Genomic DNA, 11,850 nt, shown 5'->3' with positions numbered 1-11,850 from the left:
TCGCCTCTGGCTGTAACTCACCCTCTTTTAACAATAGAGCCAAGCCTGTCTAGGAATGTCACCGACCCTCCACTTTCTCTTTCTACACCGACTACAGCTGACCTTAAAGAATCTTTCACTTCCCACCCCACTAACCTTAAGGTAGCACACGTCAACACTCAAAGCGTTATTTGTCATTTCAATGAATTCTATTCCATATTCGCTCCAAATGGTATGCATGCAATTCTAATTTCCGAAAGCTGGTTGAAACCTACACTGTCCTCTTCTCTTGTAGATATTAATGGTTATGTATTGTGTCGAAATGACAGAACAGGCAAAGGGGGCGGCGGTGTAGCAGCTTACATTAGATCTGATCTTCGACCTAAAGTTATTCTTTATTCTCCCTCCGAGTACAGTGCACGGCCTGAATATTTATTTATTGAAATTTATGCAAGTCTACAAAAGTGTCTTCTGTGCGTTGTCTATATACCACCGAAGGTAAACCATTTAACTGACGTAGAAAATTCACTTTTAGACATTTTGCCGCTTTATGAACACGTTGTAGTAATGGGTGACTTTAACAACAATCTTCTAGTAACGTCCTCTTCCAGTGTACGGCTCTCAACCATGTTTGCGGCCTGCAATATGACAATTCTACCACTCCAAGCCACTCACCACACAGAGACTGTACTACTAGACATCATAGCAACTACAAATCCCCACAAAATAATAACGCACGGACAACTACCGGTGCCTGGGATTTCTGCACATGATATTATATTTGTAGAGTATGCATTGCAGTGTCCTAAGGCAACACCAAAACGCATTCAGTATAGGGATCTGCGACATATCAACGACGCCTCTTTAATTTCTGATGCGTTATTACTGCCATGGCGTGATGTTTGGACTCTCCGTATAGTAGACGAAAAAGTACAAGCTTTTAACAACCTTGTTATTACATTATATGACAAACATGCCCCAATAAAAACTAGACGCATTATGAGACCTCCATCTCCCTGGATGACTACAGAAATCCGATCACTGATGAGAGACAGAGACGAAGCTTTTCGGAAATTCAAGAGACTAGAAAGTGACACAAATTTCTTGCAGTACAAGCGACTAAGAAATATGACCACACAGATGATTAGAAATGCTAAGCTTAGACATGCTTACAGCCTCATTGAACCTGATATTAGAGCATCTGATATGTGGAAAAATGTTAGGTCAATGGGACTGGGACAATCTAAGTCACAAATTGACAATACTATTTGTCTAGATGATCTAAACAATTACTTCACATCCACCGCTACCCACGTACCTGACGCCGCAATGAAACAACAGACTATTAACGAATTAATCTCTACACCCGCCCCAGCACGAGACAAGTTCTTCTTTTCCTACGTAACACCTTCTGACGTAAAATCAGCACTAAAGCGCATCAAGTCAAAATCACAAGGAGTAGACAATATAAATATAGAACTTCTGAACAAAATTAGGGACATAATTCTTCCGACACTAACCCATATATTCAATGCATCCATAATGACTTCACATTATCCAGTCATATGGAAAAAGGCTATTGTTCGTCCCCTTCCTAAAATTAAGCTACCTGTAACACCTAATGACTATAGACCAATTAGTATTCTTCCTGTTCTCTCAAAAGCTTTGGAACGAATTGTGCACAGACAATTGACAGATTACCTCAATACTCACGATATTTTTTACCCTTACCAATCAGGCTTCAGAATGGGACACAGCACATCGACTGCACTGCTTAAAGTGACTGAGGATATACGTGAAGCTTTAGACAAAGGACAGATCACAATATTAACACTTTTAGACTACTCCAAAGCCTTCGACACTGTAGATGTTGACTTACTAATTGCAAAATTAAGAGCACTGCATTTTTCTGATAATGCCTTAGTGTGGATGGATTCCTATCTTCGTGAACGCCAACAGTGCGTGTCTGTTAATAATCGTTATTCCACTTGGCGTACCACGAAGACAGGCATACCACAAGGCTCTGTCCTAGGACCTTTACTATTTTCTATTTATATTAATGATATTTCTTCTAATCTAACATCCTGCTGACACCATATTTATGCTGACGACATACAAATCTATCTGCATACTCGACCTAATAACATAAATGACGCTATAACTAAAGTTAATGATGACTTGAATTCAGGGGCATTCCATGTCAAATCAACACAAAAAAGTGGACTTTTCAACCCGACCACCTCAGATTTTCATTAAATTTGGTAGGATGGTAAAGAACCTTAAGTTAAGTAATTATGTAAAATTTTAGCCCTCAATAATGCACGATATCCCTACAGCAATTCTGTCAATACGAGAAAAAATGTAAAAATGTTGCATACTATGTCAACAAAAATAATTCATAACTTCTCTTCTAATTGAGGTAGAATCTTAAACTTGGGCTTATTTTAAAGCTAAGGGATCATATGTTTCAATAAAAATAGGTTTGCATCAAAGTAATGAATTCTTTATTGAATAGTCACGTGAAACACATTTTAACATTGAATGTCTATAAATGCGGGACATAAATTATTTCGCGAAAAATGTATGTTATAGAGGTAAGAGTATTCTCCCCTTGGTGTAAGTTTCATTTTGGAAACGTTTCAGGAATATAAGTAAAAAAATATATCAATGTATTGGTTTGTAGCACTTAACCCCGTCTTACACCAACACTGCATGCGCACGAGTTCGTACTTGTCTGATAAGCTGCGTCATCGATCTGTCAGGCCGTCATGAGTGGCAGTTTATACAGTCTTTAATTTATACAAAACGTGCAATCTGTTTCAAGTGCAGTGTCGTTAGTTTTTGTAGTATGTGGTAGTTTTGTACGATGTAATGGAGTCGCGTTTTAAGTTATAGGCCTATGTTTGCTGCAATCCCTTCAAGAAATCAGGGCACTGTAATTAGAGGAAAAATTTAAGAAGTGTTATATCGTGAATGCTTAATGTATTTCCTGATTTAAAACAGGAACAAAAGGTGTGCGCTATGTGTCGCAAAGAAATAAAAATATAATATGATGCTATTACGCAGAATCCTCATAATGACTCTAGTAATGAAGAATACGTCGACTCTACAGCAAATGTAAGTTCATTAAATACAAGTCTTTTTGACCAAGGTGTGTTCCTTATTAAACAAGAAAGGCTACAACAAGAGAAATACAAGAGACAGAAATTTGAAAATATTCTAAAAGACAAAGTCTTCGATATAAAGATGCCGAGGAACCAGGACCTTTCTGATTCTGAAATTTTGTCTCAGTTGCAGGAAAATTTTCAAAATTCAGGTAAAAGTGAGAAAATCACCATTTTAACACTACTACCTGAAAGCTGCAGCGTAAATAATATAAAAAAGAGTTTCTTTCAGCTTTCGAATACATAATTCGGAAAGCCAAAGTCCTGGCAAAGGGAAAGGGAATTTTGTGTTCACCAAATCCGAAACCTGGAAAACCCTTGCTCGCGGCTGTTGCCGGTAAAGTTAAAGAATTCTGTTGTTCTGACGAGATAAGCAGAATGATGCCTGGTAAGAAATATTTGTTGTGATTAAAGAATCAGGGAGTAAATCACACGAGCAGAAATTAATTATATGCAGTGTTTAAAAATTCTAACCCTGACCAAGAAATTGTATTCTAGCTGGAGTTAGTGGACTATACTGTCTGTGTTTGTGTCCTATCAGAATGTAAAACTTATGCCGGAAGCAATTTATTAAAGTTTCAGGTCTACGTGGATTTCAAGAAAATTTTTCTTTATACTTTCCAACTTAACATTTCTTGGCTACTATGGTGTGCAATCCTCCTCATATAAATTGCTTGTTCAGGAAATGTACAGAATGTCCTGAACCATTCAAAATAAGAGAGGGTTTAGAGAAATGTTTCGCATAAAACTGCAGTGAATCAGTGACCTACAAGCAGTGGATGACGACTGACCGATCAACGCTTGAGACTATAATGAAACCCACAGACAAATTTTTCGACTGTCTCTTGGAGAAACTTGGTGATTTACCGACTCACTCATTTATATCATCTGAACAAAGTAAGTTTCTACGTGATATGAAATCATTTCGACAGCCATGTTGTGTTATGCGACTTCCTGAAAACTATTATTTCGTAATCCAAGATGAAATTCAGTCATATCACAGGACTAATGTGCAGACAACCATTCATACTTTCGTAATATATCATAACGAATAGTCATCCGATACAGTCTCTATTAAAAATCTGGTAATCATTTCACACTGCCCGAAATATGACACTACAGCTGTACATCTGTTTCAAAAATATCTAATGGAGTCATTAAAACAAACATCTGTAATTCACCACAAAAATTATGTATTTCTCCGATGGATTCTCTGCTCAGTATAAAAATAGAAAAAAATTTCCTGAACCTCACATTATATGAAGAAGATTTTGGATTTCCAACAGAATTGCATTATTTTTGCATATCGCATGGCTAAAGAGCATGCAACATTGTAGTTGGGACACTTAAAAGGTTTGCAGCTTGTGCTAGTTTGCAGAGACCATCCGATAAACAAATAACTACACCTAGGGAATTGTACGACTGGACAAGGCATCATCTCCCAAACATTAATACCGTTTATGTGACTAAAAAAGGCTATACTGAAGAGGAAAAAATGCTTGCTCTTCGATTTGCAAAATCCACCGCAGTGCCTGGAACACAAGTTTCATACAGTCCTGCTGTTTAGGATGGGTATTATACTTGCTAAGCAGTTTCAAAATGCAGTTGAAACAACGCAGCATCCTGTCTGGAAAGATGATCAGGCTATTTCATCTCAGCAATGAAAGGTAAGCATTTCTTACAGAACTTCAGGTTTAACAAAATCCATGTGACAATAATTTATTTCAGGTAATAATTTAAAAAATTCGAAATATGTACTACATGTTAAATTACATAGCGACATTCAAGAATATGATCAAATATAATTAAATACAACGAATGTGTGGGACATAATTATCGCGACTTATATATGGTTAGCTTACGCTTGCTGTGACATAATAGTTTTTATCTTTATAACCTATGAAGATTCCCAGTTGAAACTTATCAGTTCATTATATCACTAATTGAGGCGTACTATATATTTTTTTCGTTAAAATAGAACCCCCGCATTTTTTAATATGAATATATGAAAATTGTTTCACCATGTTTTTTTAGTGTAATTGAATACATGCAGAAAACAATATAAGTAACAAAAACTATCACATATTAAGAATGTATCACCCAATTTTTGTAAATTTATCTGGAGACGTTGTTGAGATATATAATTTTAATTGAAGCGGCGTGCTTACAAAAATATGATTTTTCTTCATGTTTGAAACGCCACTGACAGAAAACGAAAAGCACAGGACATATGAAACTCTGCAGTTTTAGTTAGCGCGGCAGGTCAAACAAACCGTCAAATTTTGAAAGAAATCTGAGTCGGTTGGGTTGAGTGCCTTGTTGATTTGATATGGAATGACCCTTCAATATCCATATGGTCAAAGACGCACGGACTTAATTTAAATGCAAGTAAATCGCAGGCAGTCTTAATAGAACATCAAAGATCGAAGTGTGACAAACAAAATTTGCCACCGATAATTGTAAATAATACTACTATTCCATACAGTTCGACTGTGAAGAACCTTGGTATTTATATGGATTGTCACCTGGAATGGAATGAACAAGTGAATCACACTTCCAAAAATATATTTTCTATTATTCATTCATTAAAGCGACTGAAGCACTTTCTTCCCAATAAATTAAAATTAATCCTTGTACAAACACTCGTGATGCCACACTTCGACTACTGCGATGTTATATTAAGTAACCTCAATGCAAATTTGAGCAGCAGGCTACAACGTGTGCATAATGCGTGTGTCCGTTATATTTGCAATATTCGTAAGTATGATCATGTTTCCCCGTCTTTCCAAACTCTGTCTTGGCTAAGGCTAAGCAATCGACGAGCCCTGCATTCTCTTGTTCTCTTATTTCAAATTCTGCGCACCGCTACCCCAATCTATTTGGCTTCTCGTTTTCAAAATTTATCTGCATATCATCAGCTAAGTACAAGATCTCATCATAACAATTTACTCATTATACCCTACCACAAGACATCTTTATATTCTTCATCTTATACAGTTTCAGTTGCTAGAAATTGGAACTCGCTTCCATGTGATGTAAGGGGTTGTTGGACAATAACTTCATTTAGGTCAAAATTACATAAATTCTTACTTAACAGATTAATTGCTGATTAATATTTGTTACTTATAATGAAACTAACATCTGTCCATTCTTATTATCATCATTAATTTCTCTAAATAGATTTACAAAACCTCTAATGGCAATTACATTAATATTCTCATTATAAAAATATATTTTAGATTTATATATATATATATATTTTTTTTCTCCCTGTAACATAGTTCTAGTAAGCTTATATTAAATTAATTTTCATCATTTTACTAGCTATCCCAAATATTAAATTAATTATAATTGATTGAATTAAATTAGCTCATAAATTAAGTTACTACTTTACCTTATAGGTTTATCTAAATTTAAATAAATATGTAGTCTACTAGTCGTTAAAATTGAAGAATATTGCTGGAGAACCTTTTGAGTGTAGTTTGTAATTTAAATATGTATTGTATTGATTAAGGCTGGTTGAGTGGAAGAGAGGGCCTTATGGCCTTAACTCTGCCAGCGAAAATAAAACATTATTATTATTATTATTATTATTATTATTATTATTATTATTATTATTATTATTAACAACCGAGTTCACAATATCCAGATTTGACTGTATTTGCTTTATATACAAACTCTCATTATGTTTGTGTAAGAGAAACAACCCCATTATAAGGGTGCATTTAGACAAAATAATTTTTTTTGTGTTTAACATATGTTCATGAAATTTTGTACAATACTTACAGGTAGCATATTTTTTTCTGTATAAAAACTTTTTATTACATTTGTGTAAGAGAAACTATCCCATTACGAGGAGTGCATTTAGACGAAGTTAATAACTTGTCTTCTAATGACAGTATTTCAGGAATGTGTGTTATTTGCAGTGAACGTGGTGAAAAATGAGCTTTTTTATATTTTGTAGCCATTTTCGGAGTGGTTACTGCTCTTGTCTTTTATTACAGCTGATGCTGCATCCCTGCACTCCTTAATGACAGCTGGCTTGCAAGACGCAATTTTACTTTCCATCTCTCTTTCACCAATTACTATACTAATCTACACCTTGTTTTTAAACTGCTTTTCGAAAATTATTTTCTTGGTCTTCCAACAGATAATGCAGCAGTGTGGGCTCTGTGGTACTATGTTATTGTAATAATCTCGTAACAGACTCCGGGAAATTTATTTCTGAATTGAAACATTTTCGGTATTTTAGCACTATCCTGTTAGATTTTCTGTCATATTGCTTCCAAAATATCTGAAAGTCAGATCTTAAAAAGGTAACCATTTTCGTAATTTTTCTTGCAATAGTATCACTATAGTTCTGTAATATTCTAATTTGTCCTTCACATAGTTATGTAAATTATTCACTGTAAACCTTTTCTTGTGGAAGAGTTCCATATGAGTCATCATGTGTCATTCGACTGCTGTTTGAGATATCATAGTTCCCTCTACAAATAGGAAGTAAAGACCGTTCTGTATTTTTATATAATAGTAAATAATAATTGAATTGGTCAGGAAAAAAAGGACCCATCCGGGTGATAGAAGTGGTAGTGAACAAGAAGAAAATGGTTTTATTGCATTAAAATACAGTCCATCATGAGACGCACACATTGACTAGAACAGAAATTCACTAAATCGACTCCAAGCCTTTCACAATTTGGACAAAGCTGTACTGATGAATAGGAAATAATATGAATCATATTCAGTTCTTTCTCTCTCCTGAAAATGTTAAATTTGTACTTTTTCCTACTGTCCTATTCAATTGTTTAATATTTATTGTGAAAACATTAAAATCCTTGTTGTTAAGCAAACGAATTTAACGTAAGAAATTTAACTTTTATTTGAAGACTAATTCGTAAGATTGACGCATAAAATTATTATAAATCAATTTCAGTGGTTCAATTTATTCAATATCTTCAAATTAGCATTCTATTTACCTTTATATTAGGGTTTTGGTCCGTTTGTGTCGATTTGGTACATTACTGACCGATGTTTTCTTTTCAATTAAGGCAAGTCCTGGTCATAGAATTTTTCCTTGTTAATCATCTTGGAAGAAATTACAAATACCTGAAAAGGCGCAAATGGCGCACTTTGCGGTTTAAAGTATCTTATAGCCCTTGAATTTTTCTACATTATATTAAATTTTTATTAATATGCTTGGATATATATTTTTTTAAGTCTGTTTAAAATTCTGGAATAAAAATAATAATTGAATTTTTTCCCTTAACGAATATTAGTTAATATCACAGACACACAGTTCCCAGTATATGTTAGTGCGGGCTTCTGTTAGATGATCAGAGAACTACGTTTTTCATATTCATAAACCAGTGTTAGCGATATATGATATGATATGAATCCTGTACAAGTAATCAGTCGATAGCCAGGACTAGTTTAGGACACTCGTAGCACGGGCTAGCGAAATGTCTATGAATAGCACCCATAGATTGTAACTGTAAAGAAACTGTAAACATTAGCTTCAGGATTCACATGGTGGTGGTAAAATATCTTTTGGTACCATTTACCATTATTAATATATAATGAGGTTCCATGAATTAGTTGGAGCAAAGAATCGAACATGGAGCTAGAGTCTTGAGTTGAAGGTTTTGTGTATTGACTCTGCAACCATACTTTAAGTGAAGACAACATTGTCTAATCTTAATGTCACTCATAACATGAGGTCCTTAAAATTCGCAAAGTTGTCTGTAAACTTCTGCAGTTCTATTGCTAGTGAGGCTGAACTCTCTAGTGGCATACTCCTTTGACACAGATAAGGAAATTGAAACTGCTATCATAACACAGAACGCATGAAGTCAATGATGACTTGCTGAAAAGTGAAGAATATTAAGATGAATATAGAGAATTACTCATGTCTCAAATATATCTGTCTGTCTTTGTCTATGTATCTGTCTATCTTTCCTATCTATCTATCCATCCATCCATCATATTCATCTATGTATCTATTTATTTATTTCTGGATGTGGCTTATATACCGGTATAAGTACACTGTAACACAGAACTTGTTAGTAATATTTTTGGCCTAAATTTCCATCTGACCTTAAAATTGTAGTTTAAGTAGCTATGAAATTATAACATTTTGACAGTTAGATTTGACACATTCTCTGCTACTATTTAGACATCATGGTTCCTTTGATCAAGATATGTGTTTTTGGTTCTTTAGCTCTCTAAATTTGGAATGAGGAAGGGGTTTGCATTGAAGATATTTCCTCATTGACAAAATACTGCAAATATATATATATATATATATATATATATATATATATATATATATATATAATATTTATTCCATTCTTTATTGTACAAATGTGTATGCTACAACATGTTACTGTTTTCGTTTCTTTTGTATATAATTTTCTACTACTCATTGTTCAAATAAATAGTATCTTTTACACGTCATCATTGAGTACTAATAATATACTGTATTTTATTAACAGCATAGGTGGCCTTATATTAGACTTCACTGTATCCAGCTTTAAGGGCATAGCAGTGTTCCAGCCCGTCATCAATGGTGTTGGAGGGAATCTGGTTGCAGTACAGGCCAGTCGAATATCTACATCTCTGCACAGAGATTCCCGCCTGGGCAAACTTCCTCATTATGTCTCATCAATTTGCCTCAACCCCTTCAGTGTCTTCTGCAGTCAGGGTAATAATTCCAAGAATTTTTACGTTCTTAATACACATTCTCACTCTAGCACCCAAATGCACATATCCATGTGAATGTGTATATGCCTATATTGAAGCTGTGTTTAACAAACCAAAAGATGCTGATGTGTTCGAATATTTCCTTTTCATACATTTTTAAAATTATCATTCCATTCAACTCCAAAGTTCTTTCAAAATCCATGTCTCCCTTGTTTGTATATTTATCTTCATACTATCGTCCTAGAAGATATGAAGATTCCACTGCAAGAATGATGGATGTCATTTGGAATACATTTTGCAGGAGAAGCAATTGAAAGTTTGAAATGCTTAGCGCTCAAAGCTTAACTGTGATTTTCCGATCATTACTGGACAATGACTATCAGTGTTAATGCCATATAACTCTCTATGTACATTATAAATGTCTTAAGCTATGAATTGACAGTCTTCGTTCATTTTCGACAAGAAAGTGACATCCATCATTCTTGCAGTGGACTCTTCATATCAAATTTCTCCCAACTACAGAAAGGAACAGACTCTTGTCCTAATACTGTATAATACTTCGTTGAAACCAATTATTTTACCAGGAATCTTATAAAGACACTTTGATAGCTCAGGAGTAATGAGCCAGACTTGTGATCCGAGGTTGTGTTCAGGCATTGATTTGAATCCCACTTGGACTGATTACATGATTATCCCCCCCCCCCCAAGATTTTCTCCAATATTGTAAAACGAATGTCAGGCAATCTTATGGTAAAACCTCGGTCTCATATTGCCAAAATACCATCTAGCTATCACCAGTAGATAATCTCATAGATGATGAAGTCATGAAATAACTGGCTAAAAATCCTATGAAATTCAGTAGAAGCTTTATGAATATTGTAACTTGTAATAAAATATAATAAAAGCTATAGAATACCATGAATTCAATATAAAAGAAGTTTCAAAAAAGAGATATGCAACAAAATAGAAAGCTGTCAGTCTGAAGGTAGCAAAAGTGTGTGACTATTCTTACTACTTAAGGAACGGCTCAGGCTTCAAACTAGGCTCATCAAAATGTATTTTCAGTTAATGAATATGTTGTAATATATCACATCACAGAATCGTATGATGTGCATGAAATACTGAAATATGTGTCTGATCATGTTAATATTGATATACTTATCAATTGATTATATCGTTGTATATATTGCATTTATAAGAAGATCTAATTCTTAATTTTTATATGATATATTGCAAAGATGAAAATCGAAATTGCTCTTCTGACTTATCACAATTTTATAATGTAGTAGAATCAACACAGAAGGTGCAAGAATAAATTTTGTAATGAACTCATAATCATTGACTAGATACAACAATTTTTGAGATATGTGTAATGTGTGTAGCAGACTGATTATTTATTTGACAGCACATGTTATAAACCAACAGAGGTTGAGAGTGCTGTTGTGGCATTTACACACATGCTTATTATGGTGGGTGACAGTTTGTGCGTATGAATTACAAGAGTTCATTCATGCTTATTAACTAGCCATATCACTTAACTGCATATTTAATTTGTTCAACTGAATTAGGTCTTCAGGAAAAGAAGAGCTAGTACATCCTAACTGTCTTCACTCGATTCACTGTTGCTAACCTCACTATACGTACTTCTACTGTTAGTGTCATCTCCCACGTTTACAAATAATGCTAGAACTTCATAGAAAGTGTAAATTGTCTAAATGAAACATCTCTAGAGAAGTCGTCAATTACTCTTACACATATTTGGCTTATTTTTTTTCCCCAGAGACTAGAATAATGACAAATTTCTATTTTGCATCAAGTCCTTGTTTTTTCTGCAGTCTCGAAAACTGTACGCACTATCATAATTCTTTAAAAAGAGTAGTTAAAGTTGTTATAAATTATTTCTCTACCTTGTCCATGGGTAACAGGACCACTGCTACTGCTTGCAATTGGTTCATGATGCATTATGAACTCTTCGAAACAAGTCACTCAATCTACAATATAGGCAGCC

The 11,850-nt window shown here is 34.3% G+C and overlaps 1 protein-coding gene across 8 annotated transcripts in view; it reads left to right on the top strand.

Moving 5' to 3' along the window:
- LOC138707871 (solute carrier family 41 member 1-like) overlaps positions 1-11,850 on the top strand; it is a 144,293-nt gene that overhangs the window by 118,229 nt on the left and 14,214 nt on the right. For all 8 annotated transcript variants that reach the window (XM_069837866.1, XM_069837868.1, XM_069837867.1 and 5 more), the window contains one exon: positions 9,635-9,843. In XM_069837866.1, the coding sequence (XP_069693967.1) occupies positions 9,635-9,843 (209 nt within the window). The remainder of the gene's footprint in view (positions 1-9,634; positions 9,844-11,850) is intronic.

The sequence above is a fragment of the Periplaneta americana genome, chromosome 10 (assembly GCF_040183065.1).
Source record: "Periplaneta americana isolate PAMFEO1 chromosome 10, P.americana_PAMFEO1_priV1, whole genome shotgun sequence".
Lineage (NCBI taxonomy): Eukaryota > Metazoa > Arthropoda > Insecta > Blattodea > Blattidae > Periplaneta > Periplaneta americana.
Note: the sequence above shows the minus strand (reverse complement) of the source record. Positions and strands in the feature narration are given on the sequence as shown.